General features: G+C 39.1%; 1 protein-coding gene across 3 annotated transcripts in view; it reads right to left on the minus strand.

The window, feature by feature from the left end:
* The window catches only part of LOC143018532 (uncharacterized), a 162,834-nt gene that overhangs the window by 12,040 nt on the left and 124,227 nt on the right, over positions 1 to 26,567 (minus strand). For all 3 annotated transcript variants that reach the window (XM_076173968.1, XM_076173969.1, XM_076173967.1), the window contains exons 8-11: positions 18,824 to 18,931; positions 3,405 to 3,493; positions 1,216 to 1,387; positions 831 to 1,052 (exon numbers count right to left, since the gene is read on the minus strand). In XM_076173968.1, coding sequence (XP_076030083.1) covers positions 831 to 1,052; positions 1,216 to 1,387; positions 3,405 to 3,493; positions 18,824 to 18,931 — 591 coding nt within the window. The remainder of the gene's footprint in view (positions 1 to 830; positions 1,053 to 1,215; positions 1,388 to 3,404; positions 3,494 to 18,823; positions 18,932 to 26,567) is intronic.

Here is a 26,567-nt window from a genome sequence, read left to right on the forward strand (position 1 = left end):
TTTGATTGCTGTCCATATTATATTAGTGTGGGACAGTTTCACTGGTTCTTAGCTCTCCTTCTATGAAAAGGTAGAGGAAATAAAGTTTGAAGTTGAGAAAGATCTCGGGCTAGATCTGGAAACGGAGTGTCAGCCCTTCAGAGCATCCAATTGGAGGTTTATGATGTGTCTGAATGATAGGGAGCAGTGAGATAACTGATGTACATCTTGTGGGATGATAGGGAGCAGTGAGATAATTCTTTCTGATCTACATCTTGGGGGACCACCACTTGCAGATACCTATCACTAGTTCCAACATGCACACTTTAACAGAATTATGAAAGGGATGGAAATCATTGATAGGGATGATCTATGGGACAGAAGAAATACAAGAGGACACAAGAAGAAACTTAAAAAGAACAGTTACAGAAGAGATTTGAAAAAGAATAGCTTTACACACAGAGTAATAGATACATGGAATAAATTGAAAGAGAAAACTGTGAGTGCTAAAACTATACATGATTTTAAGAAAGAATTGGATGCGGAAAGATACAACTGTGGGTCACTACGAGCATGGCTCTTCTCCCGCAAAATACAACTAGGTAAATACAAAGAAAAATACATAGAAGGAGACTGGAGAATTGTAAAAAAATTATTCAGTTGAAAATACTGTCATGTTAATCTAAACAAAATATATACAAAATAATGCTGACAGTAATGGAAAATGGATAAGATGTATTTATTCACAATATTTGACTATTTTCACCTTTAAGTGGAAAACCAGCTGATATGAAGATACTTTCATTATAGTAAAACTTACCCCCAACATATATTTCATCATCTAAAATTACCTGTATACTTCGAACATATCTGATGAAGTCTTCAGTCTCCCTCATTGACTCAGGTACGCTCAATTCACGGTAATACTCAGGACAGTTCCTCATCATATTGACTTTGCCAATGAGTGCACGTTGTCCTTTGTCATGCACCACATCTGCCAAAATCTTGGACCCTTCTAAGTGTATAGTTGCGAAGTAGGAAGCTGTAGTTGTGCCATTACGTAATAGTCTTTCCTATAGTATGAAATATTCCATAAAATCAGTTTAAAATAATCCATGGGCATAATTATGAACACAAGTGAAGCAAGAGCAGGAAGTTCTCTGTACAAATATATATCACATTCTCATATCATTTACAGGACCACACTATTATCCACTTGCCAGTGGTAAAACTCACCACAACTTTACTATACACCTCCCTTGAGAAGAGTGTGTCAGAGAAGTGTGCTTCTGTGGGGAAGGTGTAGGTCTGCAACCATTCAAGTAATGGCATATCCATTGCAACACCATTATTGGGGAACTGTGAGGCATGGATGTGTGTGTCAATCAACCCTGGCATCATGAACTGCCTGCCATGCAAAGAAGTATTTGTCATAGTAAATACAAGACTGAAAATTATCAAAAGATAATATTCATATGAAAATCTTTACTAAAAAAAATTCCTACATGCAAATTTTGAAAATCTAACCAAATATTAGTTTTAAATTACTATATGTAGCACCTTCCACACTCATACCCATCTTTCCGCTTATGCTTTTAATCATCAAAGTAAGAATTGATCTTGTCACTTACAAGGAGAAACTATTTTCACTATGCAAACATTCTTTTATGAATCAAGATCCAAGCTTAGGGGAAAACCAGTCAGGAATAAACCAAGAGCTGGGCACCAACTTCTTAACTTGTTACAATGTCTCAATATATATATATATTATATATATATATATATATATATATGCAAGTTTGAATATGACAGCATTCTGACAATGATTCAACTTCTTAATATTTCTTATTTTTCTGATCAGGATTTTTCCTACTGGAAGGAGAGCACAAACAAAATTTCTGTAGTACTCTATTTATTAAACTAAGCTTTTGTCTTCAAAGACACCTTCAAGAATGACATAATTCTGTAATGTTTAAAAAAAAATATTAGTACAATTATGATAAGTAAATAAACATGTAAATAACAGAATGTTTATTTACTTGTCAAAATTGTACCATTATTTTTGTTAAACATTATAGAATTATGTCAATCTTGAAGATGTCTCTTTGAAGATGAAAGCTTGATTTAATAAATAGAGTACTATGGAAATCTTGTTCATGTTAACCTTCCACCAGAAGCCAAGAAAAGAGGGAGAGAGGGATGATAAATGGAAGTGGAGTGGGTGGGAGTGGAATTATGCCTTTTGACTTTGGCTACCTCCCTTGTAAGGGGCAAAAAACCCTTGGTACGTGTATGTATTTAAAAATTTTTTGGCTGGTTCCTTTACTCTCTCCTCTAACTTTACATTCTTTTCACTTCCTTCCAAACAATTTTTATGCTCCTTTCTATGACAAACACATACCCCACCTCACATCTATTCTTCTCTTGTTCTGCCTCACTTTGTGGTTCACTTCAACCTTCTTAATTCTATACTTCTCCTATACTTATGCATTTCTTCTTATTAACCACTCCTTGTATGTGCACCCTTTTTCACCACTACCACCTCTTTATTCCACCATTCACTACCCTTCCTATTCCCACCCAGTCTCCTCATCCTTCAAACCCCTTTTGCACATGTTAATACTTCCTCTTGGAATCACATCCACTCCTACTTCCCCCCCAATCTCTTTCACTACATTCATTTCTAGGATTCACTTGGCATCCATCCTCCTTCCTCTTATCGCTCAACTCACTCACTTTTAGCACCTCTCTGCCAACCTCTTTTCTCTTATTTCTCCACCTTAAATTCACTTTTAATATATTCGTGTCCAGAACTCTTCTAATCACCTTCTTGTACACCACTACATAACCTATTATTTCAATGATGACACTAAATTATTTACAGTTTGCTCCCTATTAGACCATTATTCTATTATTTTTTACCATTTTAGACCTGTTTGACATTTTTTCAAATAGCAAAAGATATCCATGTGGTAATTTAATGGCATGTTCAGATTAATTATTTTTCTAAATATTATACACCTAATTAATAATCAATATCAGACAATGTAAAGTGTTTTCTTAACTGGAGCTCATAAAATGTTTAGATAATAAAATTTACCTTTTAAATATATCTAAACAAGAATTATTAAAATAGTAATACTACTTATAACAATACTTGTTTCTATGATCAGAGAGAGAGAGACAGAGAGAGAGAGAAAACTTCCCCATATTATGTGAAAATTCAGAAATAACAAATGAGTCCTATGGAAGTTTCTACCACAAAATCTATGACTAATCTACTATATCCAAGATTCTAGTATACCTTTGTTTTGCCAAATTTCATTACTGTCTACCTAAAGATGTCTTTATTATCATTTTTTTCATATAGATCCAAACCATTCCTTTATCACTTATGTAAATTAAAAATAAGAAAGGGCTCTTACCCTGGGGTCATATAGTGAATGTTGGAGTCTGTAAAACCATATTCTGCTTTCAGATGATCCAACTCTTCTATGCTCTCCATAAACTCAATCTAGTTTGGTAAAAGAAAAAGAAGCTTCAGGTTCAAGAATGAAGATTAGGTAGGCATGTCTACACCCATCCCTTGGGATACACTACTGAGCTGACATGAATGGACTGTTTTCATCTGGACCAAAATACTTTATACAAAGTATATCACTCTACTACTCAGATGAATACAGTGATCTGACATCTGTCAGCATAAAGTACTGGTATGTAAAGGACATCACTGGGTCAACAGGATTAAAATTTAGATGCATTTGAATCCTTCAGCCTCTGGAATCACCTAGAACAAAATCTGTCAACAACTTCATTAGTGTACTTAGATGCAGCCTCTAACACTGTACTGTGGACAACCCCTCCTCAGTGGGATACCTTAGGAGAAAACCTGAGACTGAAGGTGCATTTTTCTTCCTTAAATGCATGGCCTATTATCATCCACAGGAGGATACACAAAAAGGTTTTAATGTATATGTACAATGTATATGGCAGGGAGGTGTTGGGCTGGTTTTGTGTGTACATTTTGCACAAGGCATTAGGTGAGCTTGGCAGGGTGCAAGCACACACAGCTGTTTATGAAACATTACAATCACAACCCATTTTTGAGTTTTCATGTACAGAGGTTAAAAGGGAACCCTAACTTTTTCAGTCTAACAAAAGCCTCCTAGCCACAATGGTGGGTCATGTACATGAACTATGAGAAACACTCACTCATAAGAATTCATTAACATCTGCACAAACAAAGTTTAACATATACCATAGGGTTACTTATGATATTCATAACATTTTCAGTTCAGTGTAATATACAGGGTCCCATCTCTGTATATCTATTTAAATCTAACCTTAAATTCATTTATGGTATCCATTTCAATTTTTTTCAAAGTGTTTCACATACTGATGCTTCTGTGTGTAAAACCTTCCTCACATCCTTCAAGCAGTCTGTCTTCAAATTTTTGCTATGTCCTCTTTGATGTGCTTTCATTTTATGGTAGCACATCCTCTATGTAATTTTTTTCCATTCACTTCTCCACTCTAAAGATAGCTATCATATTATCTCTTTCTCTTCATTTAGATACATAAATACATTATATATATATATATATATATATATATATATATATATATATATATATATATATATATATATATATATATATATATATATACTTTCTTCTATTCCTCCATAACCACAAAACACCAGCTTCCAGAACCCTGTCCATAATCATATTACTCACTGTTCCATCAACAAACTGAAAGACAACACACTGCATGCCAGACCACCTGATATCCATCCCTCTGAATCTTCTCTCCCCCTGAGAGGACATGGTCCACCTGGTCAGACTGCATTGCACCCACAATCCAGCCTTTCTATGTTACCAGAAGATATTGGATGACTACATTGCAGACAATTGTCCAGGAAGCAATACTTCACCTCATACTATAGAACACATTATGGAAGACTACAGTATGCACAATTATGCATCCCAACAACACAATATACACCCCATAAAGGATTTGTGGAGAAACCCCATTCCAGCCATGGTGTTCCTCAGGGAGATAGGACTGCTTGGCCAGACAGTCTAGGAAATGCCAACAACAACTACAAAATAGTAGCCAAGAACAACCAAACATACTTAAACAAATTAGAACAATGGTTCAGAAATAACAAACTGGAATGGGCAGTAGGAACCAATCAGGTCAGGTCAAACTGGAATAGCTGCTTCAAACAGAGAGATGGCGAGTAAAGTGCAACTATACTGTACAGGCACTTTCCTCCAGTCCTCTGGCACTCTACCCTCCCTTAGACATGCATTAAACAACATTGCTAGCCAGTCCACTATTACTGTACCTCCCTTTTTCAGACATTCCACATGACATCCATCTAACCCAGGTGTCTTATGTTTTCTCATCATTTTCAAAGCTACTTGGACGTCCTTTTCTATTATTTCTCATCCATTTTCATCATCCATCACTGTCATTTTCCTAGCACCTCCCACTGCTACCACTCCTCCTTCCCTATCCTCCTCCACATTTAGCAGCTTTCCAAAATACTCGGCTCATCTTTCCCTTACTGCCTCCTCTTAGGTTATCATCTCTCCATCTGCACCTTTTACCTTTTCTTTTCTACTTGATTTGCCTTCCCTTCCTCTCTTACCTTCCTTCCAAAATAACTTTTCATTACTTTAAAAAAATCTGTCATACTCTTCCCCCATTTTACATTTGCTCTCCTTTCTTCCTCTTTTATCTTGTTTTGCTTTTCTTCTCTCATATGTTTCACTCATCCTACTTTGCAACCAGTTTGTGAATGCTCACTCCCTCTCTTCAACAACTTTCTTTACTTCATCATCCCACCACTCACTACCTTTCCTTCTATTCCTTCCCATCTTCTTTTGTTCCACAAACCATCCTTGCACACCTTGTCACTCCCTCCTTGAAATACCCTTATTCCTCCTCCATTCCTACCTATACTCTATCCTTCACCACATCCCATACTTCTCTCAACTTCTTGTACTCCTGTTCCTTTTCCTTCTCATTTAAACAGTTTACTCTATGAACCTCCTTGCCTTCTATTCTTTTCCTCTTCCTCCATCCATCCTCCACTCTCAACTTACCTTCCACCAAAAAGTTATCTGGTATTTCCCCATTCTCTCCCCTAAGAATATGTGCATCCAAAACTCTTCTGGATACCACTATATAGTCCATTAAAGCCTTATCAACCACCTTTCCATCCATCCTTTCCCATGTGTATTTATGCTTAACGTTTTCCTAAACACTGTGTTAGCTATCATCAACTCTCTTAACACATCTGAGACATCCCCACCATTAACTCTCCACTTCAATTTTTACCTGGCACTCCACACTTGCTTACCACTATGCCTACTGGGTCATCCCCTACTCTAGGATTGAGATCTCCCAATACCCTTACACTGACATTTCCCCCAAAACTCTCTATACACTCATTTAAATCTAATCAAAAAGATCCCCTTTCCTCTACACTCTTCTCACTGCCAGGCCCATATGCACTTGCAAAGACCCACATCTCTCTGTTCTAATTCTTGTTTATTCAAGAATGTGTTCGCATAAATTTTTTTTCTCCCACTTCTTCATGATTTGTCTCTTTTGTTTTGCTATTGCACATCTTCTGTTAACCCCTTCTATACGGTGGGTATATCAAGATGCCGGCGTTAGCGTCTTGATTATATATTTATTTTGTAGTTGTAACTGAGTGACCCCCCCACACACCAATTCTATGAACTGGCTTGATCATATTTTCTGTGGTTATTAATATTGAGGGAAAGAGAACGAGTAATACAGCTGTAACTTTATTTTTTAAATCGCGAGTACTGTGGTGTATCATCGAATTATTGTATATCATGCCGATGATGCTGCCGCGAGAATTTGGCTCGTATTGAAGGTTATTATTTTTTTTCTCATTCTTTCCTTTTCATTTTTCATATGCATTTGTCTACTCTTATATTGTATTTTTTAAAGATTTATATATTTTTCTTTCGTTTCACTGAATTCTTTCCAATATACTTTTTCAAAATAGTTGCCTGATGAGCAGGTATGTATAAGTATGAATTCATACAGCATGATACAGTGCCAGGCCTATATATATATACAATTATATATATATATATATATATATATATATATATATATATATATATATATATATATACACACACACACATTCATTTTGTGCACTGTCATGGTAGATGACCAATGAAACTCAGCCTGCTTTGTGAACAATGCCCATCAAGGTCCTGGTTGTTCTCAGGTCATAGATGAAGATGTGATGGGTATAATCAACAGCTGCATCCATACTTTTAATGTTGTGTCACATGAATCAGTGGAGAGAGGTTCTCCAATGGACAGTAGAAGTAATGAACAGGCTATCATTGATAATGTGTCTTTGGGGGTAAAGTCCTGGGCCAAATCGTATTTTCCCCACTGGTCTAGTTATTTGTATGTAATTATCTGTGCTACATCTGCAGTCCTGAACCAAATAATCTCTTCAATACGATAACACCTGTGGAGTCGGCGTCTTGATTATATTTTGTAGTTGTAGATGAGTGACCCCCACAATTCTGTGAACTCGTTTGATCACGTCTTCTATATTTATTGTTACTTAGAGTGAAGGAGAACAAGTAACACACCTTTGACTTTATATTTTATAACGCAAGTAGTGTGATGCATCATACATTAGGCACCCGATGCTGCACGCGACAATTTAAATCGTGTTGAAGAGTTTAACCACACATTAGGAGACTTGACTACTTTTTCAGTCCTGAATAATTTGCTTTTATAAAGTTATATCTTGTCTGTAAAACCTTTTTTTTTTTCAAAATTCTGCTTTCCCTACTTCCAAAATAAATTCAAGGGCTACAATTTTTTTCCCTATAGGATACCTGCATGTTATGATTTCGTTCACATAAAATTTTGGTGTAAACATCAAGTCCAGATTTGTTAATGTATCTTCACCACTGCATCTTATTGGTTCTTCTACCTACTGGGTCATCAACTTGTCATTTGTTAAATTTAACAACATATGATTCTCTTATAAGAATCAAGTCCAGCATTGCTTGTGTATCTTCACCTCTATATTTTGTTGGTTCTTCCACCTACTAAGTCATTACCCTGTTTGTTACTATATCTGCCAGCATATTACCCCCATTATTCATCACTTCCATCTGCTTTCCACTCTTCCCATTTCACCTCTCCACAGTTAAAATCTACATCAACATTATACCATCACTTTTTTCTACATCTTCAACTGGTTTCCACATTCTGCTTCATGCCATGCTCTTGTCTTTGGTGGGATGTATGCCACTGCAGTCTTTTCTTTTTCCTCCATTACAATTTTTATATTTATTTTCTCAACCTTGCCTTCTCCCATTTCAACTTCAATCGTTTTATGAATTTTTCAATGCTATCATCATTCCTTCTCCCATTTTTCACCGTAATTGTATTTTTTCCCATATAAATATCAAACTTTTCATTTAGCTTGTATCTACCTAATTCTCTTTAACTAATTGTAGGATACAGTAAAAGAGCAACGCTTGTTGGGTCCCATCTCCTACCCTCCAATCTATCGTAACTAGCCTCAAATTCATGCACGGTTCCAACTTTATTTACATCCTTAATTTCTAATTATCATATACAGATTAGAATTCATGTATTGTTCCAGTTTGAGCTGCATCACCTTGTAAGCTATACACACACACACATATATATATATATATATATATATATATATATATATATAAATAAACTCTTCTGCTGAGATTCGAACCCTTGCCTGAGCGGCTTTGCGTCTTTAAAAGACAAGGACCGTATCCACTACTCCACCGCGATCCTACAAAACGAAACGACTTAGTTCACGGCCCAGTCGTTCCGCCGAGGACACTCGGGTGGAGCGTGTTATGTACTGTACTATGTACACGCTCCACCCGAGTGTCCTCGGCGGAACGACTGGGCCGTGAACTAAGTCGTTTCGTTTTGTAGGATCGCGGTGGAGTAGTGGATACGGTCCTTGTCTTGTAAAGACGCAAAGCCGCTCAGGCAAGGGTTCGAATCTCAGCAGAAGAGTTTATTTCCAAATGTCATTTGACACAAATATATATATAAATATATATATATATATATATATATATATATATATATATATATATATATATATATATATATATATAAGACTTACTTCGGTGAGTCAGGTCGAGGGATCAATAAACGCTTGAGTGAGCACAAAAACGATCTCAGGGCTCACAGAACATCTAACTCCCTGGTTCGTCACCTGGACAAATGTGGACATTTACCTGATTGGAACACAGAAATTCTACACGAGGGATTTAATAAGAAAATGAGAAAAACTGTGGAAGCTGCGCATATCGCCACCAACAAGAACAACAACGACAGAGACGGATTTAAATGCCTCTCGAAAGCAGCAAGTGTCCTATTAATTAAATCATTAGCCAAAGGGAAAACATGACCCCTTCCGCTCATACCTTGGCGGGTTCCCTCTAGCTACGTATATAAGAATTGTGATCCGTATATAATGCTGAGAGCCCCTTCTCTCCTTACCGAGATGGAACGGCCAGAGAGAAAGGAGCAGGCGAATTTGTATATGGCTGGGGAGACCCCGAGTGATTTCAGCTTACTCAAAAGCTTGGCGTGCCAGACGGTGTCAAAGGCCTTGGCGATGTCGAGGAAGCACGTATGCAGTACCCTTTTTTGCCTCTGGGCCCTGCGGATATGCTCAGATAGCCGCACGACGTGGTCTGTGACACTCCTCCCTTTCCTGAACCCAGCCTGGTGTTTTGGAAGTGCCCCTCTGGAGTCGACGAAGTCCTTTAGGCGATTTAGCACCAATCTCTCGTATACCTTACCAATATGGGAGGTTAGGGCAACTGGTCTATGGTTGACGATCTTCCCACTATGCTTGCCAGCCTTGGGGATAGGCACCACAATGGCGTGTTTCCAAGCTTCAGGAACTATTCCCTCCTTCCAGCACTTGTTAAAGAGGGAAAGGAGAGACTTTTGCATGAGGGCAGGAAGGTGCTGCAGAAGTGGGTATGTGACCCTGTCAGCACCTGGGGACTTTTTGGTAGCCTTGGTTGCCCTCAACGCCCATCGCAGCTCCTGAAGGGTGAAGTCTGCGTCCGATCCTGGTGGGGGGGAGAGGTCCATGCGGGCTTCTTCTTCTTGGCGAGCACGTCGTTGATCCTCGGGGAGGTTGTCCGTCGAGCTTGCGTCAGCGAAATGGCGGAGGAATCCCTCAGCTTTCTGCTCCGGCGTACGAAGTAATACTCCGTCGGGCAGCCATCGACATGGGGGTCCCCCAAGGTTCAGTTGTAGCCCCCCTCCTTTTCACGTTGCTCATTGCAGATGTGGGGAAAGGGGTGAGAGGGGACACGATCGTCACTGCCTATGCTGACGACATAGCACTATGGAGGAAAACAAGGCACCGGCGACCAAAGAGGGACTCAACTCAGCACAGAGCCGAACTTCGTCACTTCCAGAGCCAGATCGATCTGGTAGTAACCCAACTTACAAGCCTGGGTTTCTCGCTCTCGGCAGCCAAGACAACCTATATGCCTGTCCACCAGATAGGATTCAACAGTGGCACATACCCGGAATGGAACCACATCAAGATCTGTGGAACACCTGTAAGACCTGCGAAGTCCGTCCGGTACCTAGGGGTTACATTCCAGAGAGATGGCAGGTGGTCTCAACACATCCAGCAAGTTACACTCAATGCACGACGGGCCCTCAACCTTGTCAGAGCCATCCGACACGAACCCTGGGGCCAACACCGCAAAACTCTTGTCCCCATCGTTCAGAGTCTAGTGCGGTCAAGGCTCCTCTTTGGGGCGGCAGTGCTGCATGACCTGTCAAGGGATGCAGTGCACAAGATGACCCAAATTGAGTGTCAAGCACTCCGAGTGGGACTCGGTCTCCCGAGGTCGGTCCCTCACGAGCAGGTGTACAGTGAAGCTGGGATCCTGCCACTATGGCGCCGTATCAAAAGGGACGCCTGCCGATACCTCTTCAGTGCAGCCAGAGTACCGAACTCGACTGACGAGGAACTTTCCGAGGGATGGGTCGCGGCCCCACCGACGGAACCCGTATGCGGTCTTCCTATCTCCGTCAAGGATATCTGCCTCCAAGCTGGACTACAACCTAGTGATCGCCGCTTAGTGGCCCAAAATCAGCAAGACCCCTCTCCTCCCTGGACCTATTCACCACCTGAAGTAAGGACCGAAATCTATGGACTAGGCCGCCAGGCAAACCACCATCTGTTGCTCGAAAGCACCAAGAAATTCCTAGCAGAACATTATGCTGGGGATTTTCTAGTATATACGGATGGCTCTGTACTTGAAGACGGTCGCACAGGAGCTGGCTTCTATCTACAGTCCACTAGAGAGACTTTCTCCATAAGGCTTCCCCCCACCACCATCCTCACGGCCGAACTTGTTGCCATCCGGGAGGCTCTGATCAAAATCATCGCCCTTCCACAGAAGCCACCACGTGTCACGATCCTGTCGGACTCCCGTTCGAGCCTGACTGTCTTGCAGGGCGCCCACTGTACTACAAGACCCGACGTCTTAAATGACATACTGCGTCTCTCGGCAGAGGCGGCCCAAATGGGCGTATGCCTCCAGTACCAGTGGGTCCCCTCTCATGTGGGACTCCAGGGCAACGAAAGGGCTGACAGAGCTGCCCGCCAGGGAGCGCTAGCTCCCGAGGAAGAAGCTATACCCATACAGCTCACGGCAAGTGATATGTATCGGATGATAGATCGAGCCGTCTGGGACATGTGGAAGGCAGAATATGCCGCCACTGCTGTCTCCCGGGGATGGCCAACAAAGACCTGCCTTGAGGCCAACGACTCCAGTCTCTCCTCGCTGCCCCCCCACATCGCGGCCATGGTATCGCGGCTTCGGACAAATCACTGGCGGACCCAGTTCACACAGACCATCTGCTCGTGTGGCACGGAACTGGTGTCCTTTAGCCACTGCGTCTTCCTCTGCCCCGACCTAGAACAACATTTTGGCCTCATCCGAAACCTCCTTGGTGACCCTGCCACAGCCCTTGAACGCCTGCTGGAAAACAGCCTCACAGACGCCGGACGAAGACAGCTGGTCTTCACGGCCCACCTCATCTGCTCTTCCCCAGTAGTATCTCTACTGTAAAATTGATAAATCCCCAAACCCTAAAACCCCTCCACCCTACCCGCCAATCCTCCACTTACATATATACAGTGCATGTACATACATAGTATGTATATATGTGTGTGTGTAGGTATGTATATATAGATGTGCAGGTATATACATATATATGTGCGCATAAAATAATAATGACAATATAAAAAAAAGACAAGAATGATAAAAAATATAAATAAAAATAAAAGACAACACATGATAAACACACATTACACATATTACATGGCAAACACACATTACATGGTAAATTAAAAGACAGTCCCAAAATCGGCAAGGGCCGCTGGGACGAAAAAAAAAAAAAAAAAAAAAAAAAAAAATATATATATAATGCTGTAGTCCTCTGAAGAAGACCAAGTTGGTCGCAACGTTAGGGCAATAAACTCTATTCCCAACACATCTTCGTTTGCCCTTCCCCACCCACATTCTCTCTCACATATATATATATATATATATATATATATATATATATACTGTATATCTATATATATGTATCTACTGTACATGGAAAAATGTACTTCACATCCTTTACACATGAAGTCTCTCTTAACCCGTACAGTGTCGCCGGCTGTTAATTTAACGGCGCCACATTGAACTAGCTTGAGCATCAACGGCGTTAATTTAACGCCACAACAGTTGCCATAGTAGCTGCTTCCTAATAAACTGGTTTGGGTGAGATGCAGTTTCCATACATCCCCCACAAGACATAGCAATTGTATACAGTGGTTGGAACCCTTGCGAACCCAGTTATATTGAACTTTGATGAGTTATAAATGTCCCTCTGAACATATTTTTACTGCCATGGGTTGACTTAGAGCTCCCCTCCACATCCTTTTGTAACATTGTAACACTGCAGAGTGTTGGGAGAGAACTGGGAACACATTGTTTTCACGTTTTGGGTAAAAATTCGGCGGTTTTAATACTGTTCATCTCATCAACTATTCTTTTTAGTTACATGACATTTACGAGCAATGTCCCCTCTAATTTTTTGCTGTGAGTACGCGGAAATTTGCTTCTGTGAAAAACTTTGCCTTATCTGAAAAGTATCATAGTATGTGCACACCCATGCAAGTCACCATCTGATCATTTAAGCAACTACGCACAATTTGTAGGTTTGTAATACATATTCCCTCCACTAAACAATAGAAGCGCTGGAGTTAGAAGAAGAAAAATATCGGCTTGACGGTTAGCAAATTACCATATTTTTAGAGAATCTATAAGTTGATGCTTGGGTGGAACTTCTTTATTAAATAGATTTCAATATTGTTTGAAAACTTTGTGTACGCACATTTTTCTTTATGTGCGCTAGTTGTAAAACGTGCGCGCGCACATGCGCACAGCTTAGAGGGAACGTTGTTCACGAGGTATATAAATCCAGTGAGATAGTATATATATATGTGTATATATATGTATATGTATATATGTATATGTATATATATATATGTATATATATGTATATATATGCAAAGTAGACCACTTTGCATGAGTGAACACACGTACCCATGTTCTTATTAGCATATATACATATATATATGTATATATATATATATATATATATATATATATACATATATATATATATGTATATATATATATATTTATATATATATATGGGTATGGCCTATATCTTTCGTATTATGCATGGAAAACGTTAAATTTACAACCATACCTTGTCAAATCGCTAACTGTAGTCATATACCGGTACGTCTCCCTAATCTCATGTTGACAGTGGTTACATGCTCTTAAAGATATATTCAACCGCGATTATATCTTTATGCTTATGTTATGCCTTAGTGTATGGAAACATCAAGATCAAATATTCGATTACACGGCACAAATAAATAACAAACGCCAAGACCACAGTGACCACTAGACCACAGATGACCTAAATTTAGGTATTAGTCACTTAGAGCCGGAGTCACAGGCTCAATACTCTCTTCCGGGACCCTTCTGTGAGTTATCTTAAGACAAATTATGCAAAAAATAAACAATCTGCTGACGTCAGCGTGCATCTAACCTACATTGGACTGACGCTCTCCTTGGATTTGCGTGACAGGTGTTCCAAGGTGGAACAAGACATGAATTAAAATCTAAATATGACAACTGGAAATTCAGGATATAAATCAAACTGGAACCATACATTAACTTGAGACAAAATATGACAAATCGGAGAATAAATGTAACTTAACGAGCGTTTTTCCTTTCCTGTAAGTAAATATATGAAAACAACTTATCCAAGAAGGTGGGGTGCTAACTTACAATGCTGTTGACGAGGACCGAACTCAGGACCGTTTAGTTAGCAAGCTAAATCGGTACTGTGTGTGTGTGTATTTACCTAGTTATATTTTACGGGAAGGGGAGCTATGCTCGTGGTGTCCCGTCTTCATATCTCATTTTATCTAAACTATTTTCAAATTCATGTATTGTTTTTGCACACCACTTTCTCATCTAACTTGTTCCAAACGTCTATTACCCTGTGGGGAAAGCTGTTCTTTTTCAGGTCTCTTCGATACCTGTCTTTCTTGATTTTCTTTCCATTTCTACTATCCCATTTTATTAGATCCTCTCTATCAATAGCTTCTATACCTTTCATGATTCTATAAATAGTTATCAAATCTCCTCTCTATCTTCTTTGCTCTAATGTCTGTAGCTCAAGTTTTACTAGTCTCTCTTCATATGATAGTTCTGAGTGTTGGTGCCAATTTCGTAATTGCTCTTTGTATTCTTTCAAGTTTTGTTATACATTTTTTGTACTTGGTGACCACGTCGTCGCTGCATACTCCAATACTGCTCTTATCAAAGTGACTGGTATTTTCTTCACCATTTCTTCGTCCATATATGTAAAGGCCACTTTGATTGTTCTTATTAGATTATAAGTTTCTCCAAAATTTTTGTTTATGTGTTCTCAGGGGACATATTATTCATAATAATGACTCCCAGGTCCTTCTCATTTTCTACTTTTTTAGTTTCTTCTTCTCTCAATTTATATGATCCCACTGTTCTTTTTTTGCTTCTTCCAAATTCCATTATACTACACTTCTTAATATTGAATTCCATCTCCCACTTCCTACTACATTCCCATACTTTACTGAGATCACTCTGTAGTGACTTACAATCTTCTTCAGTGTTCACTTTTTTCAACAGTTTTGCATCATCCGCAAAGAAGCTCATATAACTTTCAATTCCTTTATCCATATCATTAATATATATAGCAAACATTATTGGGGCCAGAATTGTTCCTTCTGGAACTCCACTTATCACTTCATCCCAATTAGAGTGTTTGTCTCTTATCACCACTCTCATTTTTCTTTCATGCAAGAAGTCTTCCATCCACTTCAGCAGTTTGCCCTGTATTCCTCCTGCAGTTTTTAATTCCTTTAGCAACTTCTTATGTGGTACCTTATCAAAAGCTTTTTTCACGTCTAGAGATGCACAATCAGCCCATCCATCTCTTTCTTGTATTACATCTGTTAGTCTTGAATAGAAATACATTAAGTTTCTGACGCATGATCGTCCTTGCCAAAATCCATATTGCCTTGGATTTAGCACGTTTTTTTTTTTTTTTTCCAAATGCCTTACCCATCTAATTTTGATCATTCTTGCACAAATTTTAGCTATTGTACTTGTAAGAGAGACTGCTCTATAGTTAGTAGGGTCTTCCTTGTTTCCCCCTTTATATATAGTACTATATTTGCTCTGTTTCAATCTTCTGGAACTTTTCCTTCTTTCAATGAACTGTTTATTAGACTATGTATTTTGTCTGTTAGTTCATTCCTGCATTCTCTCAAAATCCAGTTTGCTATTTCATCTAGTCCATGCGATTTTCTGACATCGAGATTACTCAAGTGATTCATTATTTCATTCCTTGTTACTTCTATCTCTTTCATAGAGGGACTTTCTCTTCCCACTCGATATCTCTAGGTTGTATGTTCTCCCTCATAAACACCGATTTAAAATGCTTGTTCATAATTTCCATTTCCTCAGCGTATTCAACTCCTCGTCGTAGTTTCTCAAATTCTTGTTTTTTCAGTTTGTTGTTTACAAATTTGTAAAATATTTTTGGTTGATCTTTACATTTTTTATGACATCTTTTTCGTATTTTCTCTTTTCCTCTATGCACACTTGTACATATTCATTTCTATAAGTAGTATATACTTTCCATTTTTCAGGTATTTTGTCTTTTTTCGATTTTATCCAAGCTTTATCCCTTTTGTCTTTTAACTCCATACATCTTTTGCTGTACCAACACTTAACATATATATATATTTTTTTTTTTGCTTTTGTCTTGGAACATACTTTTCCACTCCTTTATAAATTGTCAAAATATTCCATTTCTCTTCTACTGTTGTTTCCTTCTTGTGTATTCTTTTCCAGTCAGCTTTTTGAAAGAATTCTCTTATTTGATAAAAAAAAAAAAATCATACATCAATCTTCCCTTTATATATTGTTCGTTTTTTTAATGTATTTTTTCTCATTTAGTTCCAGTTCAACCAATATGTGGTCACTTTTACTTATTGGTGTCTTATATTCAATCTTGTCCACTATTTCGGGTTCTGGTGTGATTATTAGGTCCAGTCTCAATGGTTCTTCCTCATTTCTATACCTAATATTCTCTTGTATCCATTGCGTCATTGTATGTTCTATAATCATATCAAATAGTACATTTCCCCATAGGTCGTCTCCACCCTTCACTGTCATCTCTTCCCAGCACATTTCTTTACAATTAAAGTCACCTATTATAACTATTCTTCCTCCATCTTCCATTATCTCATTTAGTGTTATCTTTGTATCTTCTAACATATTTTTGTGTTCTCTCTCTCTTCCCACGAAGGCGTTTTAGGAGGCACATAATTTACTACAAACTTCCTGCTCTTCCTATCCTTGTCCTCCACTTCCATCATAATTATCTCTATTCTTTCCATATGTGACATTCCTCACATTTATATCCTTCTTAGCCAGGAACATAACTTCACCCCCTTGTTACCTCTCTGTTTCTAATCCAATAATTATATGCACCATGTCCTACACTGTTGGGTGGTAGTGAACCTTTCAAATTTGTCTCTACAATTCCCATTATGCCCGGTTCTTTTTCTTTCAGGTAATCATTCACTTCGTTCAAGCCTGTAATTAAGTCATCTATATTTGTGTAAGACACTTTTAATTTTCTGCTACTTCCATCGTGTCTTCTGTTTCCCTTCTGTTTTTCTCTGCTATGAACCACTTCCTCACTTTCATATTCACTACTCTCCAATACAATTTCTCTTTTTCTGACTGTTCTTTTCTCGTTTTTTTTTTCTCCTTAGCTTCTAGTCTTCTTGTTTTCTCATCCTCTCATTCTTCTTTATTCATTTCTTTTTTTATCCATACCTGTTTATATTAATCACTGTCTGCTAGTTTCCCTGTTGTTGCTAAGATATTCTCTGCTGTCGTTTGTGACCTGAATTTAACCTTACTTGGTCTGGTCTTACCTGTATTGTATTTCCCTAGTCTATATATTTCTTCTATCTGTTTCCCTGTTTCTGGTTCATCTTCTTGAACTACTTTTAATATCTTATTTACCTTTTCCTTTTCCTCCTTTATTCTTGTAGTCCTATTTGGGTTATACTTATTTTCCATCCCTAATATAATTATACATTTCTTTTTATCCGCTAAGTCTCTTACTATATTCTCCTTCTCCCTCATCACTTTAATAACTGTGTCCGTAGTTGTTCTTTCATCTGCTGTTCCACTATAGCTCTAAATTCAATTTTATTGTTCTCTTGTACTTTGTTCCAACCACTTACCTCTTGTGATATGGACTCTCTATTCTCTTTATTATTCCTCTTTAATTCCTCATTCTCATCCTTTATTTCTCTTAACTGTCTTTTTAATTTTTCCATTTTAGTTAGGTTTTGATTCTCCTTTAGTTCTTCCAGTATATCAACTCTTTGGGTAACTAGTATTAATTGGTTAAACCTAACCTCCCATGCTTCGTTCATTTTTTTTTTTTTTTTTTTTTTTTCTCCTCTAGATTTACTAGTCGGGGGAGGTTGTCACCTCCTCCCTCCTTAAATCCATAAAAGCAGTTATCTTCTCTTTCCATTGATCTGCTATTATCTATATTTCTGCTTTTGACACTTCTGCTTCCTTGTTCTTCCTCGTCTGTGTATTCTACACCCCTTTTGTTCACACCCCTTCTAACATCCGGGGCCCGTTCGTCCCCTTCCTCATTTCCTTCCATTTTCCTCAGTAATTCCTCTCTCCTTTTTCTTCACCTTCCCACTACACCACGAGCTTTCCCTTTCCCTAGTAATACAACAAATATACTCCCTTGTTGTTGAGATCGATGAAACTTGAAGTTTTCCTGCAGTTCCAAACTTCGTTGTCACTTCGACCGACGTGTGTGTGTGTGTGTGTGTGTGTGTGTGTGTGTGTGTGTGTGTGTGTGTGTGTGTGTGTGTGTGTGTGTGTGTGTCTGTGTGTGTGTGTGTGTGTGTGTGATTCACCTTGGTCTTTGGATCACGTGTTGGACTCTTGATCGACAGCTATTTCCCTCCCGGAAGAGAGCTCAGAGCTCGTATGACCGATCTATGGTGTGTGTGTGGGGGGGGGGGGGTGCGTGTGTATTCGTATGCGCTTACCTTCGTATTGAGGACACCCATAACCATGTCTGACTGTATAACCATCGGGTTGTCATCCGTCGAATGTACGAACGTCCCAACGAAGACTTCCATGTCGGAGCGCGCCCTCTGCAAAAGAAAGAATTAATACTACAATGAGAGAGTGGCAATGCGACATTTCTCAATGCCGTTGCACATGTGGGAGTGCAAATAATCTCACTGGCAAGTACACGCACACGTACCCGCACAACTGTCACTCATACACATGCGCCTCTCGACCCTGTCTCACCTTGAGGTCAAGCGCAGACAACTTTTCTGTGGCCTCCTTCAGAGCGACCTGGTGGTTCGGTTGTACAGTGTTGTGGTGATTCGTTTCCAAGTAGTTGTTCTTTTCTGAACAAAGGTGGTTTGTTTCCACCTCGTGGGGTTTCTTTTCGGAGGCCATGATGGTTGTGTGTTTGTGCAGAACAACCTCTCAATTCCAAAGACAAACTAAACACGCGAGGTACTACCGTCCGAGAGCAGAAACGACAAGACACAACCTTTCCCTCTCGAGTAACGTGTGACTTCTCACGTGCACCCTCACGTGTTCCCTGCTCTTCCGGAGAGGAACTCTGGTAATATTTTTTCTCTGAAACTTGTTGATATGGCGAACTGAACACACCAAATTGAGGTGACCCGATTTCAGAAAAAAAGTTCGATTCGGTGTCAGATCTAGCTATCGTTACCAAAGGCTATCATATAAAACTTGAGGATTCCTTGTTAAATAATTAACCTAAGAGCATAGAAAATTTAGGTTTAATATATTATCTTAACTAATTACATATGCAATCATATATCAATTTCACATAAAGTTGATTACCAAACCAATAAAAAAAACTACAGTACACGCAAAAAATCCACATGGAAAATTAAAATATCCCCCACTAATAATAAGGTGGAGGTTGACGAGCCTCCTCGTGCGTCACGCTTGTCCAGTCACCTTTATACTACTTGATCCACTCATCACATTTCTATTATGCTAAAAACCTCCGATGAATTTCAGTCCCTGACACACTGTCCGACCGGAAAAATTGGGTCAATGTTGTTCTTCCTTGGAGCATACTGATAGTAGAGCGGCCATGACGACACTTAAAAGATAGAAAGAAAAGTGGCACGATCAGGCTCAAACATCGATCACGGGACCATAATAGTACCAACTATAAGCATGCATGCGCAGGACGCAGTGTGATAACAATTATACTCGGTGCATCGAAAACTGGCCATTAGGGCGGAGCACGGAGATTCCCCCTGTGTTGCCACATATAATTATCTTATAATTCTATTTTATTTTAAACTTTATTTTATGATTTTATAATGTTGCCACATATAATTATGCCTCGCTGTGGATGTACTGTGTCTTGCGACACTGCTTCTGACCCAGGGCGGTGGGCAGGGTGCAGGGATGACCCGTCATCCAGGAGGTGCTCAGATGAGAGGAAGGGTGGGAGGGGTGTGGAGTGTATTTAGGGATGAAATGGGTGGGAGTGTTTTTATGCCTTTCCCTTTTTGGCTACCTCCCTTGGAAGGGGGAAAAAGCCTTGGTATATGTATGTATGTACATATAATTATATTATAATTTTTTGTCACACACCACCACTGAGGTATAAATCAAAGCAATGTTTTCTATACAAAGGTTTCGTTTCCTCGATTCGTGGACATGGCATATGTGCGGGAGAGAGCGACTTTGCCACTCTATCCCTTCTCTGGTCACGCCCCCACACTGCATTCAGAAAACATTGCATCCACACGCACGTTCTCGCCATGGATAAATATATATATATATATATATATATATATATATATATAGAGAGAGAGAGAGAGAGAGAGAGAGAGAGAGAGAGAGAGAGAGAGAGAGAGAGAGAGAGAGAGAGAGAGAGAGCGGGCGGGTGGGTGGGTGGGCGAGCCGTGCGGGCCGTGTTATCTGTTGAGATGTGGCAATACCGGGAAATTCCCTAACCCCGCCTTAGTGGCCAGTTCTCGTTGCGTCTACTATAATATATGTCATGGTGTGCAGATAAATTTTTACTCTCCCTCGTATGTGTATATATATATATATATATATATATATATATATATATATATATATATATATATACACACATATATATATATATATATATATACATATATATATATTGATTAAAATCAACTGCACTGGATGCTTTGATGATCTTAAGGTAGGAATTCTTGATCTTTTGAAAGATCTTCTTGTTACTTGTAGAGAGGGACTGGATGAAATCATTCATTTCTCTTTTATGAGTAGCATAGCTCACTTATATAGTGCTGTTGTATGCCGACTTGATTATTTATCTTCTAGTAACTGAGGTAACTGTTGACTATCTTTCACCGAAACTCAGTTTTTCGCCTCGATCTGAGGCTTCTTCAGGGTGTAGACTGCGGGTTGTTACTTCACTGGAGGTTAGGAGAATAGTGAGGAAATAATAATAATATTACGACAGTTAAGTAAGAGTGTGTGGGTGTAAGGGGGGGGAGGGGGGGAGATAGAGGAAGGTAAAGTTGAGAAAGTGAAAGAAGAGTAAGTGAAATAGTGTGGGGCGGACCCACTTGCATGGTGTAATTGTTTCAATTTGTGTGGTTACCCTATTCTGAACATAATAATTTCCCTATCTAGATAATCAATATATAATTGGAGTGAAGGAAGGACTCATTTCTGTTATACATTTTGGTTTGACTTTACGTTAACTAGTGATATCTTTTATATCTGATGTTATTTCTATGAAATAATATGAGTCCTTCCTTCATTGTGCATAGAATAATAGTTTTACATGAGTTGGGAGCAGGTGTGATTCTATGTAGGCTTGGTGCCGTGAATATAAGTTAAGTAATTTTTTGGTTTTCATTTAATTCAAGTTGTATTTACTATCAAGTTGTATCATACCTGCTCTCATTTAAATTATATATATATATATATTTATATTTTTTTTTTTTTTTTTTTTTTTTTTTTTTTTTTTTTGAAGGACAAGTGGGAATTGATGAGGCTTATGTGCCTTGTGACTGCTATTTGTTATATATTAATTTTATTGTTCTCACGTATCCTTCCTGTTATTTTTATTTTATTTTTATTTTTATTTATTTATTTATTTATTTTTATATATATATATTTTTTTAATGATGTGTGCATTTGCATATACATACGTATATGTATATATATCAACTAGTTAGTGGCCTAGTGGCGGAAAGGCTGGGGGTTAGCCAAGTATGGTTTTCAGTCTTGGCCAGTATTTATGATCTTGTGATTTTTGAGTGGGCTGTGGGGGTGGAGGTAATATTTCATCTGTAAGTATTTTGTTCCAGGTGTTGCTGCTTAGTCGAATTAATCTGGCGTGTATTTGTTCTAGGTTTGTTGTTTTGTGTAATTGTTCCGTTGTTTCTAGGTATGGTGGTGTGTGTTTTAGTATTCTTCGTATTGCTTTATTTTGTAGTTTTTGCATTTTGTTTATGTTTGTGGGTGTACTTGTGATTGTGATTATTGGGGGATATTCTAATTGTGGTCTTGCTAGTGTTTTGTATAGTTTGATTTGCGTCTTTGTGCTTAGTCCTCTGAAACGTCTTAGTCTATTTAGTGTAGCGTTTGTTGTTTGTATTCTGTTTGTGATGTGTCGGTGTATGCCTTGTGAACTTATGGTGAGGCCTAGGATGTGTGCTTGTCTGTTGTATGGTATAATGGTGTTGTTTATCTTTATTGGAGGTGGTTGGCGTGATGAAATGGGAAGGAGTTGGAATTTGTTAGTGTTTGTGGAGAGTTTCCATTGTTTTTCGTATGTGTTTAGTTTGTTAATTTCATGTTCTGTTTTCCTGGCAAGTGTTTGTTTTGCTGTAGTGGTTGGGTATGTGATGATTTGTGTAACGTCGTCTGCGTATTGTATTGTGTAGCTTCCGTGTGAAGGTGGTGGTATGTCTGATGTGTATAAGTTAAAGAGTGTTGGTGATAGTACGCTTCCTTGTGGTACTCCGCTGCGGAGTGGGAAGGCTGGTCCGATGTATGTGTTTATTTTTATTTTAGCGGTTCTGTTGTCAAGGAAGCTGCACAGTGTTTTTGTAATGGTGTCTGGGAGGTGTGTGTGTAGGATTTTGTATTTAAGGCCTTCGTGCCAAACTTTGTCGAAGGCCTTAGATATGTCTCGTGAGATGATGTTGCATGCTTGGTTGTGTCTTCGTGTTTCTGCTATTGTTTCGTATAAAATGGCGAGTGCTGTGTGTGTTCCTTTACCAGGTGTGAATCCGTGTTGGTGTGGGTTGAGCATGTCGTGTTCGTGTAAGTGTGCCATTAGTCTATTTGTAATTAGTCTTTCGAATATTTTGCCTGGTGTTTCTAAAAGTGATATGGGTCTGTAATTTTGTATTTGTTTGTTGTCTTTGTTTTGTTTTGGAATAAATGTGATGATAGAGTTTTTGAATTTTTGTGGGAAGTATCCTAGGCTGAGTGTTTCATTGAATATGTTTGTGAGTAGTTGTATTGTTGTTTTAGGTGTGTGTGCTAGTATTTGTTTTGTGATGCCTGATTGTCCTGGTGCTTTGTTTCTAGTGTGTTTTATTATGTTTTTAACGTCGTCTGGGTGTATGGGTTGTCCGATGTAGGTGTCAGTGTCTAGTCTGTTTAAGTCTATGTTTGTGTAAGGTTGTGTTCGTTGGTATTGTTGTGTTATGTATGTAAGTATTTTTGTTTCATGGTTTGTGTCAAATTGTGTGTTCTCCTCTGGTGTGATTTGGAATATCTTTTGCCATACTTGTCTAAATGCATTTTCTTTGTCTTCATCGTCATGTAGTTTTACGTCGTTGTGTGTAATGTAGGGCAAAGTTTTGGTGTTAGATCCAAGTAGTCTTTTTATTGTATGCCAGAAGTCTTGTGGTTTTTTGGGGTTAAATTTGATATTTGCTATTATTTTGTTCCATGTGTCTTCATAGTTTGTTTTGTGTTCCTCTAGTATTTGTGTTTGTAATCGTTTAAGTGTTTGTCTTGTGTGTGGAGTCCAGTTGTTTTCTGTTATGGCTTTATTTTTTATGTTGTTTGCTTTCCAAATTAATTGTTTTAATGTTTTAGAGGTTTTGGGGGTGGGTAGTTGTTTGTGGTGTGTTGTAGGTATACTTTGAGTGATTGCGTTGTGTATTAAATTGTACCAATTGTCTATCTTGTCGTCTATGTATTTTGTGTCTTTTAATTGTGTGTTTGTGTTGTTTTGTGTTTCTGTGTTGTTGTATTCTTCTGTTGTTGTTTCTAGTATTGTTTTAAATTTCTTCCAGTCCGCTTCTTTGTATGATAGTCTTGGTGGTGTGGGGATTATGATTGCTGTGGTGGAAAGTGTGAAATGTATTGGTATGTGGTCTGATGAGGTTATGTCGCCTGGATGAATTCTATATGTAAAGTGGTGGTGTCGGTTGGTGAATATCATGTCTGGGTTTCCTGTTCCGTTGTGTGTAATACATGTTGGGAAGTCTGGACCGAGGAAGGTGAGGTGATTTTGTGTTATGAGTTGGTGTATGTTTTTTCCTACTTGATTGTTGTATGTGTGTTTTAGTGTTTTATGTTTTGCGTTGAAGTCTCCTATGATGTATGTTGGTTGTGGTTTCTGTGTGATTTTTAGTATGTCTTGTGTTGGTAGGTATGGTCTTCGTGGCGGGAGGTATGTTGTGGCTATGATTAAGGGTCCTTTGTTTGTGTATATTTCAATAGCTAATATGTCTTCGTCAAAGTCGTCTAGTAGTTTGTATTTTATGTTTTGTTTGATGGCTATGGCAATTCCAGCGTTGTCTTCGTTGTAAGTGTTTCGTGTATGTGTGTTGTAGTTAAATATTTTGATTGTGTGTTTACCTATTGAGTTGAGAAGGATGATGTCTGGTGTTTGTGTTAAGTAGTGATTGGTAAGTTGATTTCTTCTGTGGTATGACCAGTATTGTACGTTGTGTTGTATTATGCGTATTGTGTCCATGTGTGCTTGAGTTATTGGCAGTTTACTGTCCAGTGAGGTGTGTCTGTTGGTTTGTGTCTGCGGATGTCAAAGTATCCTTGTGGTGTCTTTTTGTACTTGGCCTCAGTCAGTCTTTGTATTGGGGTTTTGGTTAAGTCGATTAGTTTTTGTGTGATCATGCTGTCCATAGTCTCTTCTGGTATTTCTTTGGTGTATATATATTTGATCTTGTTGGTTTGTAGGAGTGTGTGTGCATTTTGGTGTATCTCTTCGTCTGTCATGTTTATGGTGTTAGGTGTTATTATCTGTACTGTTGTTTCTGTGTTCAGGTCAGTTTTCTTTGTTTTTGTGGGTTTTTCAGTTCCTGGTGTATGGTCAGTGTTGAGTGGTCTTTTGTTCCTTTGTTCCTCAGTTTCCATTGCCTCAGGTTGTGGCTGTGTGTGTGTTGTGTTGTTTAGCATGTTTAATATGGCTGTTGGTTTGATGACTGAGGGTGGGATTACAATTGTGGGGAGTCCGTTTGCCTTGTAATATTCGTCTATTGTCTGTTGGTAAGTGCCGGGTGTTGCAGCTTCTGTAATGTTTGCGTGTATGATGGCTGTGTTTATTACAGTTAGGTGTTTGAGTGTAATGGGGTTGGGTGTGGGTGCTGGTGAAGGTTGTGTAGGGATGCTTGTTATGTTGGCATATGTAGTGTTAGAGTGTGTGCGTGTGTTTTGCTCTTTGTTTTCTTGGATCTTCTTCTTAATTAGGTCTTTTCGTACCTGGCATCTAGCTGCATATGTAGGGTGGTTGAGGCCACAGGCGATACACTTCTTGATAGCATTGTGGCAGTTCTTGATTCTGTGTTCGGTAGAGCAGCAGAAGGAGCAGATGGTGTATGTAGTTGGTTGTGGGCAGTGTTTAAGTGTATGGTCGTAAGCGTAGCAGCGTGTACATTGTGGGAGGTGTATGTATGTTTCCTGGCTTAGAGTGTATGGGGTGAATGACTGGCTGAACATTAGAAGTCCTTTTTCTAGGCATTTCTTGACCATTGTGGTATTTTCAAGTTTAACCTTGATGATTGTTCGGGCGTTGGGGATCTTGACGATGTTCGTTACCTTGAGGTATGGGTTTAGTCGTTCCATTTCTTCTTTAATCGCGTCCGGTTCTTCATTGTGGATATGGTCGTCAACTTGTTTAATTACTAGGGTTCTCTTTGCGTTTAGTTCCGGGGGGTCAATGATCTCGAGTCCTTCCTTACTAAATTCATTCTTGATGGTCTTTTTGGTAAGCTCTTCGATGGTTCTGTCCTCTGCTATTGCCGTATGTTGGTTTCCGTTGGTGAAAAGTTTATGGATGGCAATTTCTAATTTGGACAAGAGCTTCCAGATGGTGTTACGTTTTGATTGTCCAGCCGTAGGCTGGCTCTCTCGAAAATTTATACGTCCCATAGCGCCGAGGCGCTAGGGCGTTTTAAGAATATGCGTGTGTTAGTTTGTGTGTGAGTGTTATGGTTGTGTAAGAAAAAGAAAGAAAAGTTAAGGGAATTGTGTTGGAGGGGGAGGGGGGGTCTCAGGGGTACGGTCTGTGCTCGCGTGATTACGTGGCCTAACGGAAGGTAGGGGAAAGCGCCGCGTCAGCTGGCGCCCGGGTGTCTATTGGCAACGTCAGTGGAGGCTCGATCGCCGGGTCTCGGTCTATGCCTGTTCCGCTAGGTGCGGGAGACAGGGAGGGGTTTCCCCTCCCCACCAATCGACTGAGCAAGTTTTAAAGACCACCAAGGGCTATGCTCAGTCGAAAGGGGGGTTATTAGG

The sequence above is a fragment of the Oratosquilla oratoria genome, chromosome 35, assembly GCF_046742065.1.
Source record: "Oratosquilla oratoria isolate Oo_2021 chromosome 35, ASM4674206v1, whole genome shotgun sequence".
Taxonomy (NCBI): Eukaryota; Metazoa; Arthropoda; class Malacostraca; order Stomatopoda; family Squillidae; genus Oratosquilla; species Oratosquilla oratoria.